The sequence below is a fragment of the Callospermophilus lateralis genome, chromosome 13 (genome assembly GCF_048772815.1).
Source record: "Callospermophilus lateralis isolate mCalLat2 chromosome 13, mCalLat2.hap1, whole genome shotgun sequence".
NCBI classification, from domain to species: domain Eukaryota; kingdom Metazoa; phylum Chordata; class Mammalia; order Rodentia; family Sciuridae; genus Callospermophilus; species Callospermophilus lateralis.
The window spans coordinates 95,129,316-95,155,410 of record NC_135317.1 but is presented as its reverse complement, the minus strand read 5'-3'; the positions used below and the strand labels follow the sequence as shown (position 1 = coordinate 95,155,410).

General features: G+C 48.0%; 1 protein-coding gene across 2 annotated transcripts; it reads right to left on the bottom strand.

The window, feature by feature from the left end:
* Nucleotides 1–223: 223 nt before the first annotated feature.
* Ncf2 (neutrophil cytosolic factor 2) lies at nt 224–25,547 on the bottom strand. Of its 2 annotated transcripts, none has more exons than XM_076873158.2 (15): nt 25,191–25,547; nt 23,355–23,437; nt 17,623–17,731; nt 14,621–14,755; nt 13,585–13,692; nt 12,119–12,178; nt 10,891–10,934; nt 8,915–9,056; nt 8,646–8,714; nt 7,660–7,735; nt 6,107–6,132; nt 5,597–5,748; nt 5,380–5,491; nt 3,884–4,061; nt 224–1,474 (listed from the first exon to the last, which is right to left on the bottom strand). In XM_076873158.2, exons 1-15 carry the CDS (start codon nt 25,362–25,364, stop codon nt 1,362–1,364), a joined length of 1,581 nt encoding a protein of 526 aa, XP_076729273.1. In that variant the 5' UTR covers nt 25,365–25,547; the 3' UTR covers nt 224–1,361. The 2 variants fall into 2 exon arrangements, with proteins under 2 accessions (XP_076729273.1, XP_076961192.1); XM_077105077.1 differs by having other exon boundaries at nt 14,621–14,719.
* Between the last annotated feature and the right edge of the window lie 548 nt (nt 25,548–26,095).

The following is a 26,095-nucleotide window of genomic DNA, read 5'->3' as shown; positions in this document are numbered from 1 at the left end:
ATCCAACTTAAAGAATTTCACCTATGCAGAAGTAGTCTAGGGAAGAGCAAAGATGGTCAGAACTTGCAGGTGTATTTTTGCTTTTTTTATCATTCAAACTAATACCAATGAATTATTATCGAAAGGGAGGTACAAAGAAACAAGTTTTCAAAATTATTTTATTTAAGGAAAAATGATTGACTTATGTAAAGGAATTATGTAATACCCACTATTTTTATCTCTGTTCTGTTAATGAGTCAATTCAGAGATAGTTTATCCTTTGGGCCTATAAAATTCACTAAATCTGGTTACCATCAACAGTAATTACTATTCTTGGCCTTGTGGTGGCTTCTCTTCCAGTTGTGTTCAGAGTTCCTGTTGGTGATTTGCTGGGCCTTCAGCAGTGTGCTGGAAGCCATTGCTCACACTGATTGTCCTTTCACCTTGGTGCTGATTCACTCGTAGTTCATTTCCTAACTCTGCTTTTGACAAGCACCTACACACTTGAAAATGTGTTAGCAAAGCTAACTACATGAAAAAGGGGTGGAGGAAAATTAAGGTCAGGTCCTAAAGTCTAGTATTTATTGAATCCTTCACCTGAGTCAACCCCAAATGATGACCAAATAAACCTGACATTATGTATCTCTCTTATTATGATAATACTATAATGTGTAAAGTCATAGAATACTATTAACCAACTCAAGTGTTAGCGGCAAATATTCAATATTGAACTCTTTATAAAAATGTCCCTCTGAGAAGGCATAAAGGGATATAATTCTAGTATTTTAGTTCTTTGGGGAATTGAATGTTATATTCTGTGGGAACCTAACTCTGTTTAGGTTCTGATTAAGCAATGAAACTTTTAGTAAGAAAAGAACAAGTTATTTTGTCTGTATATGCCTTCTGAATAACTTGTGAAATTGCTTTCAGGCCTCAGTATGTGATGTTAATGATGTAAGAAGAAGAATGTTTCCACTGAGCTCTTGAGCCTGGACTCTGGATGTCTTGCTTTATTTTTGTGAGAAGATTTTTATTGAGGTATCATGCATATAAAGTGCACCAATTACACATGCAAATCAATTTTCACAAAGTGAACCTGTCTGGATAGCTAGCACTAAACAAAACCATATTGTCACATCCTTGAGGACCCCCTTTCATGAACCAGGAAATCTTTAGACATTCACTCCCCCACTCCATGTACCAGGAAATCTTCATCCTGAGAAGATCTCATATCATTGTCTAATAGTTCAACTTTAACAGGGAAAATTTAGGTTAGTGAACACTTACAAACTGTAATGTCGCAGTATAGTGTACGTCAGAGGTGTGGTAAATCTTGCAAACAAATAATAGACCTTTTTCTTCTTGGTAGATTGTGAAACATCCTAGACTCCTCTAGGAGTGTTCTCCAAATCTGTAGTTGCACACTCTTCAACAAAGGCTTTAGGGAAAATGCCAACTTTCCCTTTACACTCCCCTTCCAACCATTCTTCATTCACTGAAAAAAAAGGGAAAGTACATATCAATTACTAAATCCAGAGGAGGAAAATTACCCCCTTCAGGTATTCCATGTTTATCTTTTGTCAGTAACCCCTCCCCCACATTGTGGTAACGGGGAAGATGGTATTGGAAAGGGATTTGATGTTAGAGTGAACATAGGTTTATCAATGATTTTTGTCTTAAACATGATAATGGGTAAAAGAAGAATGAGTTGAATTTTTTAAAGTATTTTTTGTTGTAGATGGACTCGGCATCTTTATGTGGTGCTGAGGATTGAACCCAGTGCCTCATACATGCAAGGCAAGTGTTCCACCACTGAGCTACAGCCCAAGCCCTGAATTCTATTTTTCAAGAAGTTACCAGATAGAGAAATAAGGTGAAAGAAATGGACCGTCCGAGCTTTGCTGGGAATGTTCATTTTGATGACAGAAAAGGGGGCATGCCATTGGTTAAATATATTAAAAATGAAAGTTTCCAGTACAGAATTCATCAAGACATTAGGAGTTAGAACTAGTGATAGTTTAGTACATTTTATAAAATATAAGAATTTTGACCTATTATGTCCCATTGTCTCATATGGAATTCCTATAAAACAAATTGAGCAACAAATATGCCACTTACAGTAACTTTGAAATAAACGTTTTTACCATTCTTTTATTAATGATGATGAGTTATAGGATGAACTCCTGATTGTGATTTCCAAACTTAGTGCGACTGTGTCAATTTCATTAAAATAATTGTAGAATTGAAAACTTGGGACTTAATGGGTTCATAGCCCCTTTCTTTAGCCTTTAATGAAAAATAGATGTATGAGGGTGTACATATGCTCAGACTTAATAATTACTCAAGTTATCTTTTACCCCATTTTGCTAAGGAAAAGGAGGCCCAGAGATTATTCAGAGCCATTCTACCAGTAAATGTTAGATGACTTGGGTATAACCTCCAAAGCCCATCTACCAACCACTCAAGCCACTCAGAATTCATCTTTGAGTGAGTGTAAGACAGAGCTCAACTGCATGGATCCTGCCCTCAAGAGATTCTGTAATTAGTGTGGAGTGGGGTTGAGCATCAGTTTTTCCAAGAGTACCCTCAGGTGGTTTCTTAAACCAGTTAGACGTGTACATGTCAGAGTAGGAAGTACATTGCCTTCTCTTCCCAGGGTTTTCTTGCATATGTATGGTTTGGGCTTTTGTGGTACTGGAGATGAGTCCTAGGGCTCCTGCATGCACAGGCTAGACAAGTGCTCTTCCACTGAGCTACATCCTCAGCCTGCATGTTCTCTCATTTTTATCTCGTCACTGACATACCCAAACAAAAATTAAAACGTTTTGAACAGTTTAGCTGACTGGTTGATAGTGGTCCTTAGAAAAAGGCACTGAGGTTCTCAGATCCAGTTTCCAATCTCCCCTGAATGAAATGCACTGCAGGGTGCTCTGCTGCTGTTTCTGTTTGAGTTCATTGTCACACACTTGTATACTCATTAACTTCAGAATCTCACTGATTTCTTAATCTGTTGGGGTTTCTACTGTAATTATAATGGTTTTTCACTACTTCGCATCACTGATGCACAGCATTTTAATCTTGTGATCAAGGCTTTTCAGGATGGAAATCTGTTGCACCCAGGTAAATAAATGGGACTACCCAACCATGAATTAGGACTGTTTCTTAGAGTGTAGGCCTGGATCACCTGGAAACTGGTTATAGAAGTACCAATTTGTGGGCCCCTCCCTAGGTCTGAACCCAAATCTGGGAAGCAGGCCAAGGAACTCCACTCAGGAGGCTCTTCAAGGGATTCTTGGGCATACTAAAGTTTGAGAATTACTAAATTAGAACTCTACTCCACTTTCTTTTTGTTCATTTGTTTTGCGGGACTGGGGAGTGAACACAGGGCATTTTATTATTAAGCTACACCTCCAGCCCTTTTAATTCTGAGAGCCTTTTAATTGCTGAAGCTGGCTTCAAATTTTGTAATCCCCCTGCTTCAGCTTCCCAAGTTGCTGAAATTATAGGCATGCACCACCATGCTTGGCTCAGATTGACTTTTTAATCTTTTGATCCCTAACGGAATCCAGAGAGATTTTTTAGGTAAAATTTTTCTTTTCCTCTCTTCCTCTTTGGGAAGTGTGTGACTTCATAGATCTATGGTTTGGTATAAAGGCAAAATGATTCCAGGCAATTTGTTAACTCTTGGAGTGAAAATCCATGGTTCCAAAGCTCAGCTGTCTTTTAATAGTAAAATGTGATCATAGTCACATCCATGTTGCTTCTCTGTTAGGACAGACAGGGAAAGGAGATTGAAACCCCTATGAAGTTTGGTTTGTGGGATATCAATGTTTACTTTTCTCTGCCCTTGACCTTGTTTCTGCTAATGTAGAGTTGAGTTCTGTGGTCAAGAAGTAACACTTACCTGTTGATAGAACCAGGATTACGTCCCCTTCCTGGAATTCCAGGTCCTCCGGTTGGGTAGCCTCGTAGCTGAAGAGTGCTACCACTTGGCTGCCTTCCTTAAACTGAGGTTCCATTTTTTTCTGATTAGAATCACATTTTTCGTGTTCCTTGGATTTGTCTAGAAAGCCTTGGTCACCCTGAAATAAAGGCCCTGTTAATTCAGTGAGAGCCAACTGACTTACTGCCTTCAGGCTAACGGATGATGACAGAGCATTCAACAGTGATCCCTGAGCCTGGATGGAGTTCCAAAAGACTGCATTTGGAATATGGGGAGGTACATATAGCCACTAAACAGATTAACCTCATCACAGGGGGAAAAATTCATTTTTAAAAATTATTTAAGTGAAATTGTTCACATTTAGAGTAAAGAGCCCTTTCTAGGCAAATGTCTACCAATAGGTAAATGGTGGTCTTCATGCTATGGAATACCAGTTAGCAATCAAAAGGAAGGGATTACTGGATTACTGAAATCTAAAAGACCATATATATTGTATAATCCATTTATAATGAGATATATAAGAGAACAGTATATTGACAGAAAGCAGATGGATAGTTTTCTGGGGAGGGATTAACATCAAGGACGCTGGGGGCTTTCTATGGGTAGTTTTTTGGGGGTGAGGAGGTGAGGGGCCGGGGGAGTGTGGAATTAACATCCACAACAGAAAAGAAGGGCAACTTTTCCTCTGGAGATTAAGGGACAAACTTCAAGCATGTTACCTCCTGGTTACCAATTATAGCCTCTCACTTTGCTTCTGATTCCCATCATTTTTACTTGAAAGGTAACTATTACAAATCTCTCGGCTCTAAGATAACTTGCCCTCGTCCTGTCAGTACAGCCTGGTGCCTGTGAACACAGCCAGGCTCTGGAGTCAAAATGCCTGCCACAGCCCTGGCTCCACTAGGGACCAGCAGTACAACCTTGGGCAAGTTGCTTGTCCTCTTTCTGCCCTGATTCCTGATCGTGTACCTCGTAGAGTTGTGGCGATCCTAAGAATTCATATACAGAACATGCTGGCACAGTATCTGGCCGTGGGAAGGAAGTTCTTGATGATGTTCGCTATTAATAGGAGGCTGTTGCCCTAACCATCTCTTTGTGAAATAATGTTTTTCTTCACTTCAAGTACCTCCCCCATGGAAGCTGAAGATGAAGAATGGCAGTGACCTCAGCCTCAAGCTGTGACTTTGCTCCAGCCCTTGTCCTATAGTGATGTACGTGATGCGTGTCCTAAGTAGGCCTGACAACCATTGGAGGGGGACCAGGCTTTGTGTGGGCGTCTGGGCCTCTGGGGCCTGCTTTTTTCTCTTGTGTGGGGGGGACCCAGCTGGGGTGAAGATGCAGATAAAAAGGAGTCAGAGCTGCAACTTGTTCCCCACCGTATCCCCAACACTAAGCACACGCTGAGGTGCCTGAGGAAGTGGCTCAGTGAAAGGGATCTTAGGGCTCACTGCACTCACCACTGTGTTCTCACACCAAAGAGTCAGGCAGTAGTTTTTCACTTGGCTCCAGGCATCCTTCATGTTTTCTTCCGAAAGGCGCACCAGCTCATTGCTGTCCCGGGGCCGATAGCTGAGACCACAAGTAAGGACATCAGCAAGGAAGACACCCGCTCTGTGCTCGGGGCCAGCACGAGGCCCACAGCCTGCCCCTGAGTGCCCCCTGCAGGTAGCTCACCTCAGCTTAGTGTGTTCCGGCAGCAAGTCCAGTTTCTGAGACACCACGTCCCGGACCTGGCTGTATGGGAGCCCAGGCTGTGTCTCCATGACCACCGTGTACTTGTAGTGCACCTTGAGTGTGTAGGGCATGGGGACACTGAGCTTCACTTCCTGAGGGAGGAGAAAGCAAAGGGAACTCCTGAAGTGTCGCGGCTTTCAGCACCATCCTAGATCACCGTGGTGCTGTGCTTTGGCCCAGGAAGTAACCCAGCTGCAGGGAGAGACTGGCAAGCCCAGGTTCCTTAGTTTCCTGCAACCTGCAGAGGTCCTCTAGGCCATAGAACCAAAGTTGGTCACCCAACTATGAGCTAGGACAAAATGTGTATGGGGGATGGGGGTGATGGCTGAGGGGGTCGCCCATGGACTCTGCCAGAGGGCACCTGGTTCCACCTTTCCCTTGGGACTCCATGGCTGACACCTCCAGCTCTTCCCTCTTCTCCCACTTGAAGCAGTGCAAGGAAAAACTCACCTTGAGCTCTTCTTTTTGTTTCTGACCTAAATGGAAAAGGTAAGGAGTAAAACAAAAGAAGGTGGTCAATGAACTCTCCTGGCCAGCTAATGGAACCTCTTAGGATGCAGCACCCACTTCCTGCCTAGAGCCTCAGGGGAAATTGTTAGCCATAGGGAACTGTGGGAAAAGCTCACCCTGGGGAGCATGAAGGTCACCAACACCTGAACAACCCAGCTTCTGCTTCTAGGGGCCTGAGGGTAATTTCAAAGGACTAGCACATCCTTACACCACAAGGGTTAGCACAAGTCCCCAAAGTCAGTAAACCAGTGGGACCAAAGCCATGAAAAGCAGGGAGTGAGGGATGAGTCAGAGACCTCAAGAGGAAATAACCACTTATTTTTACCTTGTCCTTTATTTTTTGTATGTTTTTTGACATACATAATGTATTAATGTAGTTTGCATATAATTTATTTGCAAGAAATATAAGATACTATAGGAGGTGCATTAAAAAAAAAACAGATCTTAAGCTCGGCTGATTATTAGAATAATTTGGGTAGTTTTTGCTAAAAATGCAAATAGTTTCATTCCTGTCTTTAAAAAAAAAAGAAAAATCAGAATCAAAGACCCAGGAATCCATACTCTTAAAATCTTCCTAGGATAGTAAGTCATCCTTAATGAACCCCTAGACAGAAAAGATTAAAAAAAAAAACAAAACTATAAGGTTATGGTGGGCAGGGCAATTGAAGAAATTTACATGTGAAAAATACATTATATGAAGTCATTATTGTTAGTGCTGAATGTCCCAGATGGTGCTGTGGTCCCACAGAAGACTGCACTGTTTTAGGAAAGTCAAGGCTCAGGGGGAAAATGAGAGGGAAGCAGGGCGAGTGCTTGGTGCAAAATGGAAACAATTGGTGAACTTAGGTGAAAGGCATTCTGGTATCTATTACATGCTATTTCCAACCTTTCCGTAGGTTTGCATTTTTCAAAATAAAAACACGGGAGGGTACAACCTGAGTGATTCTGGTGACCAGAGGTCAAAGACAAAGCTCTCTCTATGAGAACGTGCTTAAACTGCACCAGTAACAAAAATCCCTCCACTTCCCCAGACAGCCCTCTCCACCTCAGGGGAGATGCTCCTGGAGAAACAATCTCCCTTTCACATCTGCCAAGGCTCTGTCCATGCCCCAGGGCACTACAGAGCAGTTTCTTTCCAAGATACAGCTCCTCAGATATTTTAAAAGCCATCCACGTCCCTCTGAGGTGAAAGGCGCAATTGCTGATCCTTTTATTCTGCGAGTGGTTTCTGAACTTAACAAAGGAGGGGTTCGGTGCCTACTTGAGGGCTGACACACTGCGCTGAAACCAGCACATTCACCCACGCTCCGAGGGTTCTGGAGCAGGCAGGGAGAGGGCGTGGATCTCGGGTTTGGGGTGGATGAGTGCAGGCAAGAGGGGGCTCTGGGACTCTATGGTCATAAGCTGTTCCTAGAAGAGAAACCAGAAATTCCTGGGAGGTGGGGAGAGCACCTTAGTCGGGAAGCAGCCTGGAGTGCCCCTGGGCCACTTACCTGGAGACAACTGGGGTCTCCCTGGGGCATTGGAACTAGGAGGAGGTGGGATTTCAGACTCCGGGGAAGTTTCCTCCTGGAAGAGGTAGAAAGAGATGGTCAGAACCTTCATTAGGACAACATTCTTGGGGGTAAGGGGTCATGAAAGGAGCCAGATGCAAATGATTTTCTAAAAGTTGGGGTGGTGATGTCACTCAGGAAGACTAAGGAAAATGCTGGCTGAGAGAGGAGGCAAGCTTGGCCCAATGAAGTGGAAATATCACAGTAGAAATAGACATCCTAAAGCCATCTACGAAGCCCTTCCACCTTGCATCCCTTCCGCAGTACTGAAAATCCACTGGAGATGGGGTAGCAGGCTGTGCTCTTGTCTCAGTTGCAGGGCACAAGAAAGGAAAAATTCCACGTCCCATCTATATCACATTTGAAACTTTTCAAAACACCTGGATATGGTGGTGACCAGGAAGGGCTGAGCCCATATACAACTGGTCACAGGGTCTGGAGGGAGACAGGTCCCATTGCCATGGGATCATTTACACATCTGTTCAGGGTCAACAAAGTACACTGTAGTCTGGCAGAAGGGCTGGGTAGCAGCTTCAGAGGCAGCAACTGCTCTGACTCAGCGCTGCTCTGCAGCTCTAAAGCTCTAAAGTGCCTCTCCTGTTTCTAATGTCATCTCACCAACCAGCATGTTGACTCTTCTTCCTGATGAAGAGGCCAGATCTAGGAGGACTAGCCCTTGTCTACTGTAGGCTCTGGTTTCTAAGTCACCCCAGAGGTCACAGAGATGGATGGGCCCCATGGGTCCTATAGATCCCCCACTCATCGCATCTTGACCATTTTCCTCGTCCCCAGGTTCAGCTCTGAGCAACTCATCCAGTCCAGGACCAACTAGTGAGAGCGCCAACATCTCTTTCACTACCTTCTCCCATTCAGAGAGAGTTCTGCAAAGGAAGGGAGGAGGTGGGTGAGCATTAGCACTTGATTACCTGGGGCTGCTGCTGAGGGTGGATTCGAAGCTCGACAGGCTCCAGGTAGTTGCAGGGAACAAGCCCCTTCTGCAGCCCAACGTCACAGAATCAGAAAGAAGAAAACAAAAATATGCTTGTCAGTGTCCATACCTCAGAAGACCAAGAGCTTCTGGGAGGGATGGCACACAGACAGGAGAACCTGGCCGCTCTGCAAATGAGGTGACAGAAAGCCCTGCCATTGCTGCGGGGTTCTTGTGGCCTTAGACCTCCCCCAATCCTCTGAATACCTGCCCATTGAACATGACCGTGGCCCAGTTATCATTGCCCTTCTTCAAGACGAAGACGATGTTCCCTGGCATGACCTGGAGCTCCTCTGGTGTCTCAGGCACAAACCCAAACAGCACCCGGTGAGCTTCCCCTTCCAGAGCCCTGCAGGGGCAGACACAAGATCCACTGCACTGTTGAGCCTGGCCACACCCCCTCATATGGTGCTGTGAGACAAGCATAAATGGACTTGGAGGCAGCAACTATATGAATACTATTTTTTTTCCCTATATCTACATACGCAACTGTAAGTATAGGAAACTAAACACTTCACATGCTGTGGCTAAAACTTTTATAGTTTGAGGTATGACAGCAAAACCAGCACAAATTTCTTTTCCCTTCTTCACAATTTCACAAATAGAAAATTTGTTCCTTTTGTAGATATTAGCAAGGTCAGCATTATAACTTTTTTACCCTTTCCTTATTAAAGTGAGCACTTGCTTCTTTCACTTGAAGCAAGCATTTTTCAGCTTCTCTTTATATAAGCAAATTGCTGGTATCATCACCCTTGAGCTTGCTACTTGAACATAAGTGATATTGAGATTATCTTGATTGCATAGACAGCTACTAAACAACTAATGGGCAGGTAACATATACAGAGTGGATACACTGGACAAACCAAATGGATGATTGACAGCTTAAGAGTGTGAAGTGTGAGTGAAATTTCATCACACTACCCAATGGCATGCAATTAAAAATTTATGATTTGTTTATTTCTGGAATTTTTCATTTAATATTTGTGGACTGTGGTAGATCATAGGTAACTGCCAAACTGCAGTTAAAGGGGAGCAACTATACATGCAGTGGGACAAGAATAAAAGACAAAAATGACAGGCTTATGCTTGTTTGAATAAAGTTATCCAGGAAAACTTTTTGAAGAATAAAACAAAATAGCTATAGGTAATGGACCTTATAATACCCTCTCTTCTGAGGAGATTTCCTGGATGGGTAAGCTTGACAAGGTCCCAGGTGTGGGCAGAGGTGGGTCACGGGGGTGAGGCAGGGGACTGGCTAAAGGTGGAAGTCAGGTGAGAGCAGCTGAGCAAGGAAATAGATGGTGAATTCTGAGGGAGGTGAGTCTCCTCGGGCAGCTGGGGCCAGGATAGGGGCAGGAGGATGAAGATGGAGAGAGGCGAGGTGTGGGAAGTCTGAGATGTGTGCGGAGGGTCCTGCAGCTGCCTTGCTGTGCCAGGCACGGCCTTCCCCTCTACTTTGCTCAGGGTCCACTCGACTCCTCCACACTCTGGGGCGTCTCAGTGGTGCACGTTGGGAGGTGTGCCCACACAGCCCTCCCTTCTGATCCCAAACATCCCAGCTATTCCTGTAGGGGACACAGACTCCTCGAGCCAGAGAGTTAGAGAGAACCTCGGCCAGCCCCCACTTCCTTCTGTCACCTTGGTACTTGCTCACTGTTCTAACCTCCTTTATGGTGTGGACGCTCGGCTTGGGCCTGCTTTTTTACTGAGAGGGAATTCTTAAGAAAGCTGTAGGTTACGTCACTCTTTGCTTCTCGTCTTACAGAAGAGTGACTTCCTGTTCTTGAGTCCTTCCTCTTACTTCTCAGAAAACATGTGGCAATAGAGAATGGAAGACACCCACGCAGGAAAGGGGGTACCATTCTAGTTTCCTGACTTCAGAGACCTCTGACCTCCACCTCTTCTCTGACCTGGGCCATGTTCCATGGGACCTTGGACCTTGCTGCACTTCAACAACCCCTCAGTATGTGGGTGACTGTGCCCTACATACACGGACATGGGGACGCCACGTAGCAGCAGCTCTGCCCTGCTCCAGTCGAGACCCCCCCTTCCTACTCTCACTCTGATGTAACCTTGGAAACAGATTTGGACTTGACCCCAGCTTCGGCTTCTTCACCCTCTTATTACCATCGACACAGGCTTGGAGACTGGCTATTCCACATTTGGACCTAAAACCAACTTACCTGAAGATCTCTGGGGTTTTGGGTCTGGGTGGAGGCTCAGCTGCCTAAGGAACATTCAGGAGAAATGAAGAAGGGGAGGACAGTGGGGGAAGGAGGGGAAAGAGAGCAGACTATTAATGGTAGTTTGAACATTCTTCCAGACGAGAGAATCCAAGTCTGCATTTCTGACTGATGGGAACACTGTCTCGGGGGAGGCCCGGTGTGCCCTGATGGAACAAAACAAAGTTCTACCTCTCGCCAGCTCCCTGCACATGGGAGGCACATGAAGCCAGAGCTGGTTTCTGGAGGTGAGCCAGCACAGGGCAACGTGGCATCAAGAGAGGGCTCACGACCTTGAGCTCTGACCTTTTCCCAGGACACTTTCCAAAAGTGTTCTATAATTAATGTCTGCGGTATCACGTGACATGTCTGGTATTTAAAATCAACGCAGGATCCGCTGATCAGGAAAGAATCTGCTTTCAATACATGTTCCCTCTTCTACGCTGAATATCACAGAGCCTGGTCATCTGGGTGTCTGTCCCCTCTGGTTGTCCTTAGCTGAACTGAAGCCCAGCAAGGCCTTCTTCAACTTATTGTGAAAGCTGAGGTCAAGGAACCCACACACTGGCCTTTCCGCATCCCTCTTGACTTATCTTGTGCCCCAGAGCCCCAGCATTGGTCACCCTCGGTGGCCCTGGGAGTGTACAGGGTGTGTGCCGACTGCAGCCTGGGTCCTCTGGTCAGAAACCCTCCCTCAGTTGGTGCTGACCGAGGTCTCGCCCACCACAGTTCCACCACAGCAGGGCTCATGTATATACAGGGGTGTCCCCTGAACACCGGCAAATGGTCAGTACCAGGACGTCCCAAGATTTCAGGCCCTGGGCCCACAGGATTCCTCCACTAACCACTGACCCAACAAGAGTTAGAGGCCCCGGGTTCGATCCCCAGTCCTGCACATTAATAATAAAAAGCCTTCCACAGCTTGCATTTCAATTTTCTGAGAAAACGGTCAAGGAAGGTTTCACAAGATAATCAACTGATCTCTTTGAACTTAGAGAAGTGAGAACTGGTATTTTGGGGAAGCAGGAGGACATGCAGTTACGCTGACCTGGGCTTATCCCCCTACGCCTTGGGAGCTGGGCCTGAGAATGGGCAGGTGGACACTCTCAGCGGCACCCGGAGACCTTACAGTAGGGCCGCTCCACACAGCCCTGAAGACCCAGATCCACGGAGAGATCGGGGCACTCACCTGTGGTTGCAGAGGGGCAAACCCGGAGAAGCTGTCTTGATCCACCACAGACGCCACAACCTGGAATCAAGGGCAGCGGGGCATGAGGGCTCAGCCAGATGCTTCCCCCAAGACCTCTCCTTCCCCACATCACAGGTCCATGCCCACTCGTGCAGGTATCAGAAGTGCACCGTGGCTAAGGAGCAGCCTACTGACCTCCGGATCAGAAGTTCCAGTGACCAGAGAGACTAGTACTCTCCTCACCACCGATAATCCAAACTCGCTTTTTAAAATTTAATTTATTATTACTATTAATTTTCAGGGCTAGAGCTCAAACCCAGGGCCTTTTGAATGCTAGGCAAGTGCTATAGCTATATAATATCCCAATATTTCTCTCTCTCTCTCTCTCTTTTTTTTTTTTTTTTTTGGTGCTGGGGATTGAACCAGGACCTTGTGCATGCGAGGCAAGCACTCTACCAACTGAGCTATATCCCCAATGCCTTCTCTTGAAAACAGAATTTTTAAATTGAGGTGCAATTCATAGAATATCAAGTTAATCTTTGTAAGTGAACCATTCAGTAGCATTTAGCAGATTCACAGTGCTGTGTAGCTAACACCTCTACTAGTTCCAAAACATCTTCATCACCCCTGAAGAAAAAGCTGTACCCATTTAGCAGTTAGTCTGCATTCCCTTAGCCTGGCAACCACTACCTTGTTTTCTATCTCTGTGATTTATCTGTTCAAATATTTTACATAAAAGAAAGTTTATAACATGTGATGTTAAATGTGTGGCTTCTCAGACACAGCATAGTTTTCAAGGCTCATCCATGTTGAAGTATATATCAGTACTTTGTTCCTTTTTATGGCCGCGGACTATTCCACCGTGTGGACATAACACATTTTGCTCATCCATTCCTCCATGGACAGACACTTGGGGTATTTCCTTAACTTAGGCTCTCTTGGCCTCTGCCACTGTGCCAATCCCAGCTGCCCAGCTATCGAGCACCTTAGCCATTCAAATGGATTAAAGTCAGGTGCAGTTTGGAAGGGGACTGATGAGACACTTTGAATCATGGCCAAGAGGATTTCCAACCCGATTCAGAAGGAATCCAGTTTAAGAAGGTGTCTAGTGAGGGCTGTGGAAGTGGAGGGAGTCCTCAGAATCCTGAGAATTGAATGACAGAACTGAGCCTAGGACTGTCACGCTGGTCCTTTCCACAGTTGGGAGCCCGTGTGGCTGTGCTTTCCTTCCCCTGGGTCAGCCCCAGCCCTCAGCACCCGGAGAGCCACCCTCAGGGATCACTCATGGGGTTGGGAGGGAGAAATGAGAGGGGCCTGGGAAGATAAGCCCAAGAGGTTGCCCCACCCTCACCAAGCAACGCCGTTGTCCACACAGACGCAGAGGACACCCCGTCCTCCAAGGTCCTTCCCACCTTGCCCTGCACGGCCTTGGGCACAGGACTCAGGCAGAATGGGATCCCACCTACCGTGGCCTTGCCCAGGTAATCCTTCTTGGCCAGCTGAGCCACTTGTCTCTCGTTTGGACGAAACAATCTTCCCACGGGGATCACCACAGGCTCATACAGCTTCTGTTTCTGAAACACAGACGGCAAAGGACAGTCACCCGTCACTTAGCAATAGCAACACCCTCGGAGACATGTGCTGTCTGGTCATTGAGTGAACAGCACCGCTAGGCTCAGTTCTGTCATTACTTCTCAGGATTCTGAGGGCTCCCTCTACTTCCACAGCCCTCACTAGACTCCTTCTACAACACACAGCCCTCAATGCTACAGCCACTGCTGGACATGGGATCCGCCGCTGACCAATATGTCAAGAACCCTCCTTGCTGTCTTGGGACCAGTGTTGGTGATATGGATGTGACTTGAACACTCTTCCTGGTGTTTTAAATATCTTACTTAAGCCTAGTGTGGTGGTTCACACCTGTAATCTGAGCGACTCCAGAGGTTGAGACAGGAGGATCCTAAGTTCAAGGCCAGCCTCAGCCACCTAGCAAGGCCCTAAGCACCTTAGGGAGACCCTGTCTCAAAATTAAAAAAAAAAAAAAAAAGAAGAAGAAGAAGAAGAAAAGAAAAGAATAGAAAGAAAGGGCTGGGGGTGTTGCTCAGTGGTAAGGTACTCCTGGTTTAAATCCCCAGTACATGTCCCACCAAAAAAATCCTATTTAAAACTTCATTCCAATGTGCTCAGACTATCATTCATTTTTACCATTTATTCCTCTAATCAAGACGTTTGTGGAGGGCCATTTTGTGCCTGGCTCTGTGCCAGGCTGCTAGGACTCAAAAGAAGCAGCCTCTGCCCTCACAGCCCTGCTCAGCCTCCAACATCCTGCCACCCAGGGGTGCCAGGCTGCTGAGGTTCCCCATTACAAGGGATTCAAGGGCTCTGCCACCCTGTGCTCTTGTGGCCTCATGCTGAGTGTGGAGCAGGGCAGCCCAGACTCAGCCCTGACGCAGTGAGAACCACAGTGAGAACCGTGGAAACCTCCCCTCCCCACACACCTACCCAGACGCTTTCCATGGCCTTGTCGATCTTGGAGTGCCTGGGCTCAGACTTCATGTTGGTGGCCAGTGCGAGCTGTTCTTCGGCCTTCTTCCATTCCTCCTTCTTGGCATAGAGGAAAGCGATGTTATACAACACCTGGAAAGGCAGAGGCCACGGCAGAAAGCTTGAGGCTCCTTCCCACCAAGGCGCCAGCAAAGGGCACATTACACACAGGGCATGGCACCTGGGACACTTCCCTCCCAGCTCCCCTGGGGGGCACATTAGTCTTGCTACCCAGTTCTGTCAATCACTAGCCTGGTGCTAAGATGGCGTCTCACGGTATGACAACCCAATGTTCTTCCAAAACCAAAGGGGGCCCAAGGGGACAAGAGCTCAAAGGAACTGTGTGGTTTTAGTATGGAGATGAGTGACTTGCCCAAGGCCCCTTGAAGAGGCAGAGAGAGGAGTGTGGCCTCCCAGTCCAGTTCCTGCCTCTGAGCCTGCGCTGAGCCACAGGACAGGTGCAGGGTGGAGAGAAGGTTCTAGAACAGGAGTCGACAACACTGTAATCTAGCCATGTGCCTAAGGAAGCTCCAGGGGCAAGGTCCAGCGGGGCAGGAAGAGACAGCAAAGAGTTAGGCGAGCGCTTGTCCTGGGTGGGGAGGGAGCAGCAGGTTAACCATCGTCATGTTCCAGGCCTTTAGTTGAGTTGTAGGTTTCTAAATGTGCGTTTTATTGTCATGTGTCACGACTTACACATAGGACCCATTTTTTTTTTTTTTTTTTACTTTAAGATGGTATAAAAGTAATGTGTATCCAGCAGAAAAGGTACTTCAGTTTTTTAATTTGATCTTTTCCTGGTCCAGCAATATGCCCTACAATAGACTTGCAGTTTGGGCAGCAGCAGTGAGCCCCAGCTCCCAGTAACCCAGCCATCATGGGGGAACAGTCCCCACCCTGCAGTGGACCATGTTGCCAAGCTGTGACGGTCAGTAAGTCAAGTGCATGACATGCATTTTCAACTTAGGGTACTTTAAATTTAATATGAGGGGGCTGGGGCTGGGGCTGGGGCTCAGTTGGTAGCATTCTTGCCTAGCATGTGTGGCACTGGGTTCGAGTCTCAGCACCACATACAAATAGATAAGTAAATAAAATAAAGATCCATCAACAACTAATAAAAATATTAAAAATAAATAAATAAATTTATTATTTTTTTTAAAGAGAGAGTGAGAGAGAGACAGAGAGGGAGAGAGAGAGAATTTTAATATTTATTTATTTTTTTAGTTCTCGGCGGACACAACATCTTTGTATGTGGTGCTGAGGATCGAACCCGGGCCTCACGCATGCCAGGCGAGCGCACTACCGCTTGAGCCACATCCCCAGCCCATAAATAAATTTAAAATGGGTTGAGCTGCACAGGTCTGGAAGCATCTGTATGTGCTCAGCTGCTCTTAACCATGGGTAGAAAGGAAAGGAGAACTCAAGGGGGTTCAGAACTTCCTGTTTGGTTCTCAGCCACCTTCTCTTGAAACCTTTACCCACAACAATTTTTGTGACTCGGTGACTAGAAAAACCTTGAGACTCCTTGACAAGACCACTGTGATTTCTCAGAAGGCGAGGAGGTGAAAGCCACGTGGGACCAGAGGAACGGAATTAGAAATAGGGAAATGACGGTGACACAGAGGGCCTCAGGTCCCCAAAGATGGAGCTCCACTTGCAAGGAGACCCTCTCGGTCAGCATTTCCTGTTCCTCGGGTCATTCCAACCTCTGCTAGAGGGAGGATGTCCCTTTCATGGAGTTCTGCTGGGATGCCACTGGGGCATGACCCTTTCTCTAGTGCCACTTGACCCCCCAACCAACCCTGTGTTCCGTGTAAGTGGTACTGGGGTGACTGACAACGCTGAGACGGTTTTACCGCCACAACTGGGGGTAGGGTGCCTTGGCATCTAGAGGGCAGAGCCCAGGGGCCAGCATCACCCGGTCCACCGTAACAGCTCGTCTCTAGAACAGCCAGCTCCAATACCAAGCCTCATCTGTCCAGTCTGTGAGAGGTAAAGAAAAGCCTCTTGCCTGCTCTAGGGCTGACCTGAGGCCACATGTCCCCAGGGACCCTGGGCAGCTGTGGACTCTTATTTTTAGCCCTGAGTGACCCTGGGAACACTTGACTTCTTGTGCCTGAGAAACTAAAGCAAGGAGACTTTTTTCAGCAATTCTTCTAAATAAAGATCCTTGACATTTGCAGGGATTTTTGTTTTTTAAAGTTACGGGTGTGGACTTGGGGGCAGGAGTGGGTGGGGAGGTTGTTTGGAAAAATGACATGAACCTGCCAAGTCATGTCTGTCCTTTCTGGTGATACAGAAAAGAAAGTTGTCCTTCTATGGAAACCTTGACCTAAATTAGTGCTTTGAGCTGTTCTGGGAGCAAGAGGGGACAGATTTGTGCCAAAGTATCCTCGTTTTCTCTTTGGGTGTCAACCAAACACATGGGTGAGACCACTGATAGTAGGAGTGTGGTCTGGAAACTGCGAGGTCACGGCAGGTGCTGCGTGGAGAGTGAGGCTGGGATTTTGGGTTTGTGAGTGCTGAGCAAACAGCTTGTCAACCTGGATTTATAAACAAAATACGCCAATTATGATGAATGCTTTCTTAGGGTGACACAGTCCTGTCATCTCCCTAGGAGAACCCATTGGGCTCATTTTTGCAAGGCCCTTGGAGCCTGATAGTAACAAAATGCACATCAACTAATGATTTTGATGACCCTGAACTCATTTGAGTCTGTCTGTCTTCCTTTCTTCCTCTTTCTACGCTGGGATCAAATGTTGGACCTCACATGTGCTAGGCAAGCGCTCTACCGCTGAGCTATCCTACCAGCCCATCCAGATCTTCTTTTTAATGGAAAACCTGAGCCCTGAGGCACGGGAAACAACATGGCTTTCATAAGCCCCTGGAAGTCGCTGCAGACCACTGAGCATCCCAACTGTCAGCCGTCCGTCTGTACCTACCGGAGCCATCAGGTCCCTTACCTCACAGGCAAACAGCTTGAACTGCAGCCCCAGGATCTTGTAGTCTATCAGCTGGTTCCCTCGAAGCTGAGTCAAGGCCTCCTTAAGGTCTTTAATAGCTAAGTCGTATCTGCAGGAAAGAGGGCGAAAATAAACCCGTTCAGGATTCGAAGGAATAAATGCAAAAGCAAGTGTTCCTGGGTCTCTCTCCCATTTAGCTCACTGGGAGAAAAGGCCTTTTGGATTTCTTGATTCTGTAGTTCTTGGTGGGAACTCTCCTCTGGGGCTGTGATGCCCCCAGTTTGTCCCTGGGATTTTCTTCTCTGTGGATTGTTCCCAGCTCTCACCTCTTTGGCCACCTGGTTTGTCACCTTCAAACACAGCGCTTATTCCTTTCTCTGGAGTGCTCCAGGCAGAGCCACGCCTGCCCGCCTGTATCCCTGCAGGTCTTAGAGCTGATCTGAAGCACAGCTGGCTTTGTACCCCCCCCCCACCCCCTGTGTAAGGTCAGAGCAGCCTGGCACAGCAACGAGGGGTGCTTCTCACAGCTGTGACAGCTCCCTCCTGCCCACAGCCTTCTCCAGCTAGGCTCTCCTCCCGGCTCCCACCTCCTCCACACATTTGGAAAAAAGGAGGAGGTAACTACCCCGGCGGCCAGACGGCACTTCTAATGCTGCTCCTGGCACAGCCTTGCGTTCTGTCGAACTGGCATTGTTGACTAGCTGAAGGTGCAGGGGTCCAGTGGGCAGGACCTAGATTCACACTTCTCTGGAAGCCAACCCAGGCTGCGGCCTAGCCCTGACCTCTAGAGGCCCTGGGGAGAGAGAGCCCTTGCTGGGCTGCAGGCCACCCTACCTATGGCTCCTCTCAGCCCCCTTGGCTGCTTGGTTGTGACCCCCACCTGAGCAATTGAGCTGGGGAGCCCCCAGGTCACTGTGATCAGAGCTGCCATGTGGGACTTCTCTTGCAGTATGGTGTAGGGAAGGACCCTGGAGCGGAGCCAGGCGTCAGGCACCATATCCACAGGTCTGCCACTAACTGGGAGACCCTAGCAAGCTACTTCTCTGGCCTCAGGGGCACATCAATAATATGGGAGCATACTGTATACAAGAAGCATATAACACGAGGAGCTTGCTACTGTGTAGTCCCAGATCCAATTTCTGAAGTCAAGGTGAACTGAGCCTGAGTCCTGGCAGGCTCTGCCACTGATGTCTGGTGACCTGGTGACGAATGACAAATGACTTTGCTTCTCTAAGTGTGTTTCCTCGCCTTTAGAATAAGAGGATGCTAACCGTGCAGACCTGAAGCGCTCAGGCACTTAGGACCTGGCAACCCAGTCATTCATTTAGTTCTTGGGCTCTGAAACTCCAGTGACACCCTGCATCAGTCATTTATCACCTGCTTACTTAAAGCTCTAAATGACATTAGATGTAATCAGGAGATTAAAAAATTGACTATGGAGAAGTAGAAATTTGATCTGGAGGAGGCTTAGAGCTGACCCAGAGGTCTGGTGGGCCAAGAGAGACCTAGGAATGCGGATGCAGGATGTTTGGAGTGGGGACTTGCCTTGCAGTCCCAGGTAGGTTTGAAGCAGCTCACAGCAGGACATCTGTGGGTGGGAGGGGACACGAGACGGCCTGGGCCTGAAACAGGCCCAGGATCCTTGTTCACACGGATGGTTGTAAAATACATTAAAAGTGTGCAGGCCACTCCGGAAGAAGCACCGGGCATTTCAAGGCCTCGCCACACGTCTTTCAGGCAATCCTGGAAAGGGGGAGAGGTAGCTCCACCAAGGCTGGGCACTGGCTCCTTTCACCACGCAGAGAAGGGGGCAGGTGGAAGCGCAGATGTCCTGTTCCCTCCGCAGCGGCCATGCCAGGTCTCAGAAGGTGCTCTCTGAGTGCCAGTCAGCATCAACCTAGGAACACGCCTTCTTTCCTGCTGAGTTTGCTAAGCAGATGGATTTCAGCTGAGAAGAGACCAACCAGATCCCCTGGCTGCTTCCTGTTTTTGCATGAGCCTAGCAAAATCCTCCTTGTGATTCTCCAGCCCATGAAGTTGTCCAAAGATCTGGGCCCCGTGGGAGGGAGAGAGAAAGCACTGACAAATTATTCCGAGTGCTTGCTTCAGGGGTCGGGGGAATGGGCTAGAAGGGATCCCTGCTAACTGTCCCTTCTAAGGAGTTCTTCAAGCTCATTCGCTGGCCTGGCGGCCCCCTCCCTTCCTCTGCAGGCCTTCCTCAGTCCTCTATTTGCTGACCTGGAGCTGCACTTAGGAGTTGGTGGGGGTCCACTCTGACACACAGCTCTGCTTCCGGCTGGGCAGGTCTGAACAAGCTCAGAATGAAAAGTCTGAAATAGCTCGTCAGCCTGTGCCCCTGGAACCTGGGCATAACCCAGACTCCTTTTTGCCCTTCTCCAAAGTTCCCTTGGGTGCCATTTAGGGGCCTCCTGAGGAGCCAAGGAGCTGCCTGCTTCCTGTGGCTTCTGTGAGGCCCTGGCTGTGCTATGCTGTGCCCTGGCCTCCACGCCCACCGCAGGAACTCCCTGCCCAAGTGAGAAACACGCAGAGTCTTTTTGCAGGCCCAGAGCTTGAGAGGGTTCCTGATCATCATTTTTGAAACAGACTCTGTCAAGGTGGCCGTTGAAGTTCCTGCTTGTTCCTCTGAGGGGACCCAGGTCCTGCCTGCCCTTTCCATTTCCAAGTCGGCAGGGAGAAGCCTGCTGCTGGCCTCTTTAAGCCAGGTCCCTCTAAAGAGTCTGTGATTCTTCTCTTTCCACAGCCCTAAGATTCAAGAGGCACAGGGCGTAGAGCCCCTCCACCTTAGCTGACAAGACAGCTCAGCTGGTCATCCCTGAGACACCACCTGCCTCTTCAGATACGCACTCTAACTCTGTTCTGTTGGAACTTGATAGTGACCAAAGAACCAATAACAATCAAGAGTGGGGAAATAGAGAAAGGAGCACCATCCAGGACGTCATCGCCCTAGGACAAATCCCACTGTGATCAGAGGGAACTCCCAGCCCACTCGGCAAGAAGCCTTCTTTAGATCCCCACAGCACTTAAAAGTAGCACTTACAGCCTGGGCTGGTGGTGCATGTCTGGAACCCCAGTGATTCAGGAGGCTGAGGCAGGAGGATTTCAAGTTAGAGAACAGCCTCAGCAATTTATTGAGACCCTATTTCAAAAGAAGAGGGGAGGGAGGGGTGCTGAGGATGTGGCTCAGAGGTGGAACGCCCCTAGGCTCCATCCCAGGGCTTACAACACTTGGCCACTTCTTGCGCCACAGTCACCAGTGTTGGTGGCTCTTTCTCCCCTTTTTAATCTATGAGTTCCTTGAAGCAAACACTTGCTCGCTTTCACTTATCAACCCAACAAGCATTTATTGAGTAACAACTACCTGGACTGAAGTTCCAGGTGAAGGGACACAGCGTAATCGTGGAGAAGACTATCACGTAAGCAAATATCTGCCATAGGCCAGAAGATGTCACGAAAGGAGGCACAAGAGAAGGTGTGGCTGCCACCCCCGAGGTTGAGTGTGGTAAAGGCATGGAGGATGAGTGACGGTGGGCAGCTGCCGGACCGCAGAGAACAGGGTGCGGATTGGGCCTGTGTCCTCCAGTAAGGGGAGCATTGGGTTCCCAAGCCGACCTCATGGATTTCCGTTTTTTAAAGATGGCTCTGGAACATGGGGAAGTGAGGGTCTCACCCAGGGCAGTGACAGGCAGATGAGGTAAAGAGGTAGAGTCTGGAGGTCACCCTGACAAGGTCTGGACTAGGGACATTCTGGGTTGATCCAGGTTCAGATGTCCTAAGCTGGGTGGTTACAGATGGAGGCCAGTACTTTGGGAGAGGGCAGCCTTGCCCAGAAATAGACAGTGAAGGTCCGCAGGAGGATTTCCATGTGGGTACCCCCTGAGACGGGACATCACAGAAGGCATGTGCTTGCGTATTTTTTCACGAAAGAGAGCTCATGGATTTTTTACGTGATCACTTAACAGCCACTGTGGTGGTCATACTAGGACAAAGGGTCGAGAACAGAATGTCAGGGAGGAGGACACCAGCTCCTCTGGACTGGTCAAAGGACAAGGAGCCAGGTCAGGGTGGAGAACTATGTCCCCATCAAAGTGCTGCTGAACTATAGATTAAACTTGCTAGATTTTTCTCTCGGTTTAACTATTATCATGCGGAGTAACAGAATTCTGGATCTTATTTCTAAAAGAAAAATCTCAGCCTTCCAGAATCTGGGGTCTGTGGGCATTTTCATGTGGGAATTCTGTCTGGACACTGAAACTCCTGCCGTCTCCCCTCCTATTATAGGTTTACTGAGGCTAATTAAAGGGACAGCCTTAGAGTTTGTCTTTTGAAATTGAAAACAGGGTGGAGGATGGGCGCTTGGCCTCCCTGTATGTTATATCCATCTGGAGAACACAGAGGGTGCAGGAAGTGGGGGATGAGAAGGACGTGAAGAAAGGGGACAGGCAGGGACAGTGCCAACAAAGGAAAGAGCCACGTATCTTATCCCAGTCGCAGGCTCTCTCTCCCAGATGGTCTCTGCCTGTGCTTTTTCTTTGGGGAAGACTTCTTACTCATTCAGGTAACTGGCTACGTCTCCATCTTTGAAGTCCTCTGAGTGCCTGGTGGTTGCCCCTAGCAACCGCTGAACACACAGGACTTTACCAGCTGTGTTTCTCACAAACCCTAGGATCAAAGCCTTCCAAGGTGGCACAGGATCAGCGCTAACCCCTCCCCCACCCTCGGCACCCCTCCCCATCAACACCCCGTCCACCTGCACCCCAACACACACCAGGCTAGGACCAGACTCACTGCCAGAAAGGTCTTCAGGGACCTGAGCCAAATGATTGGACAATTTCCATGAAGAATGAGTTTTCTGTCACTTGGAACATTTTTCCTCTGTTATTTATATCTTGGGTCTTTGGCCATTTGAAGGGGGGGAGTAGAAACTAGACTAACTTTCACTTTGTCATTATCTTTTTACTAATTATTTCATATTTACTGTAAACACCCTCCCCAAGAAAATGCAGATAGGATGACAGAAGAAAATGAACTTCCTAATCATTCCACCATCCAGAATTACCAAGAATATTTTGTTGTATGTCTTTCCAGTCTTTTCTATGATACAAATGGAACTGTGTTATACATTTAAAAAATTTTTTTAAAAATTTGATGTCTACTGTGAACTTTCCATTTATATATATGTATATAATATATATATATACATATATATATATATAATATATATATATACATATATATATATATATATATATATATATATATTGCTTATTCCTCTGTATAAATTATTCTTAGACATAATACTGTTAGTAGTTCATATTCTAGTTTTTGTGACTGAATGTATTAAACCAGGCTCTGTGGGATGAAGCCGGGTTTTGATGTGGTTTCATAATGGTCTTCATTCTGGGACAGCTCAACACCTCACAGGGTAAGCCACCATGGGTGACCCCATCGAGGACCCTGGTGGGCGCCTGCTACCTGAAGAGCAGGGAGGTTGCTAGGCCCCTGTGAGTTCGCACTGTGGATTTATAATCCGGGCACCCTGCTCTCCCCACCGCAGGAGTCTCGGCCTCAGGTGCTGATTCTTGCTTCACTTTCCTAGAATGGCCCAGTGGAGTCTTTTCCCAACAGAGGCTGGAATACCAGGCCCGAAAGCTCCAAGACGCTTTGGGTTTCCCTCCAGACTTCCCTAGCTCGGGCAACTCTGGACCACTTACTTCTCTGTCTTGTAGTAGAGCATCCCTCGTTGGAAGTAGGCCACCGCCAAATGCTTGTCCCGGTTGATGCTTTTGGTAAAGGCCTGTGGAGAGAAGGGTCCACACATGGCCATGGAGCAATGAAGAAGTGTGAGATGAGCTGGAGCGGGGAGGTCAGCAGGGGGCACGAGATCGATAAAGGTCAAGGCGCCAAGAAGCCTAGGGCGTTGACACCCTGGGTCAGAACGCCCTGGATGGTCACTTCCTCATTGCATGGCATGTGGCCAGTTATCTGATCTCCATGAACCTCAGTTTTCTCTCTGTGAAATGGGGATATCACTACCTGCCTTTCAAGATGACTGGCAGGAACAAAATAGTCAAATTCATTAAAATGCAAATAGTATAATTAAAATACATAAATCATTGTATTTGTGATACAAATGTATTATATAATTAAAATAGTAACAAATAACAATATATATAACATTTTGGCAGTAAGGGCCCAAGCATAAAAACAAAGGCAAACAGAGGGACTGAAAGGGCAGGCGGCAGGAGAAAGCAAGGGGAAACTAGGGCAGTGAGCGTGGGAGCCGAGTGGGGTGCATTGGTCTGCCCTGGTGGCCAAGGATCCCCCACCCAGGTTGAAATGCAAGCAGACCCTGCAGCTTGCCACTGCCTTCGCTAATTTCTTCTCCCCAACAAGCAGCCCTTAGTCCCCTGAACACTCAGGTGCATAGTGCTGTTTGCTCAGCCCCTTGGCAGTCCCAGAGGGAGGTAGAGCAGCAGCGGAGGGTCTCTTCACAGGCCCTCAGCACAGTTTGTCCCCTCTCTCTGGAGCCTGAGAACCACTTGTCAGATGGGAGAGCGTTTGGAGCCCTGGGTCTCTCCTCCCATCTAGAGGGCATGACTGAGGCTTGCTCACTGCTGCTAACAGGATGACCTGGTTCGTTAAGGAGTACCGAGGAGTAATTATTTGTCTACACCTTGCAAAGACTGTCAGGACAGGGTAAAAATCAAAAATTTAATTCGGGATGGGAAGTTACACAGCACTTTAATAGTTGGTATCTCACTTAATCTTCGTGATATTTAAAGTCTCACGATGCCAAAAGACAGAAGCTTATAATGGGCTTGTGTTATGATACAGGTCCAGAAGAGGTAGAGCTGGGATTTGATACTGGATCTTCTATTCCCAAACTCCGTGCCCTTCCACTTTAGCACAACCAATCTAAACAAGTGATGATTGAGAATGCTCAACCGGTTCGAGGGCATCCAAGAGTGAAAAAGTATTTTTAGAAAATGTGAAGATACCCCATACTATGCTTGTGGTCGACACCTCTAAACCAATTGTGGTATGAATTCCTCCGACAGCCTCAGAATCCTTAGAAGAGTGTCCCATGTAACGGATGGGAATTGTCACTGGGGATGGAACCTACTTTTCTTGGGCAGGCAAAGCTGATGCATGTGACATTCTGGGAAAGCCATAAAGGGCACCTAACGATCAGGTGTGAGGCAGTAATAGACAGACATCCTGTGTCCAGCAGGGTGGCTAGAAGATGTCATGGGGAGTCTTCCTAAAGCTGTTAAAGAATGGTTGCGGGATGGTTTGGATTTCGTAGATGGAAAACAAAGGAGAACAGGCCAGCGACCCGGCTGCCCACGAGAACCACCAACCCCCAGGGGAGCTTTCCCAGGGGTGGCTCCCGGCTGCTCCTCACACCAATTAAATCAGGACCTCAGGGGGTGGGGCCTGCACAACTGGTTCTTTGCAAACTCCCTGGAGGTCAGGTTTCTAAAGGGCAGGGGGTCGGGAGCCGTAATTACAAGGCAGAGACAGACCCAGGAGGCAGCGGTACTCACCTTCTCGGCCTCGGGCATGTTTCCCAGGATGGTGTGCATGCAACCGATGTTGAAGCAGATCCTGGAGTGAGGGTCCTGGACGGCACTGAAGGCGTCCAGGGCTCTCTTCCAGTCCTTCTTGTCTGCTGCCAGCACCCCTTCATTCCACAGGCTGATGGCCTCAGCCAGGGACATGGTGAGGTGGAGGCCAGGAGGCCAAGAGGGCGGCCAGGAGACGGGCAGGGCTGCCCCAGCGGCCTTGCTCTTCTGTCCCTGGCGTGGGGTGCACAATGGGGCCTGGCCTTCTTCGAGTCTTGGGACACTTTTTAATGTTGCAAATGTGTCAGGAAATGTCCCCACCTGTCAGCAACCGATGCATGACCTGCCCACTAGAGAGAAAAGGAGCGTCTGGAGAGAGGGCGGGTGGAGGCGGGGTGTGGAGGGGAGAGGAAGTGCGTCTGAAATGCCTGCCCCGGGCCAGTTCCTCAAAACGCTCCTGCTGTCACCCTGCTCCTTCTCTCTGCCTCCCACTCCCTTCTGGGGCAGCTTGGGGTCGGGGCCCTGCCCCATGGTCCAGGGGCACCTTTGCCTCAGTGCCCACACTTGTCACATGATGGTGTGGGCTAAGAGCAGAGGCCTTCACAGCCTTGAACGGATTCCTTGCTCACTGTCTCTCAACCTCACAGGCTGTCTTGAAAGGCTCGTTTTTATTTTCAGTGAAAATGAGCAATTACATCTCGGCCTCAGCAGGAATGTTCTCGAGCCTCTTTCGGGGTTGGAGAAAACTTGCACGGACTCTCAGAAGTTCAGAAAGAACTGTTTCAGTCAGCTTTTTCGCCACTGTGACTAAAGGACCCGACCACAACAACAGTAAAGGAGGCAAGATCTATTTGGGGGCACCCAGCTTCAGAGGTCTTAGTCTATAG

What these genes read in the sequence shown, in the direction of transcription:
- Ncf2 (XM_076873158.2), bottom strand. Translation starts at nt 25,364, where the DNA reads ATGTCCCTGGCTGAGGCCATCAGCCTGTGGAATGAAGGGGTGCTGGCA. An exon ending in ACATGCCCGAGGCCGAGAAG is followed by an intron (nt 23,438 to 25,190) that starts GTGAGTACCGCT and finishes TTCTCTCCACAG; the next exon opens with GCCTTTACCAAAAGCATCAA. An exon ending in AATCCTGGTTCTATCAACAG is followed by an intron (nt 1,475 to 3,883) that starts GTAAGTGTTACT and finishes CTTTTTTTTCAG; the next exon opens with TGAATGAAGAATGGTTGGAA.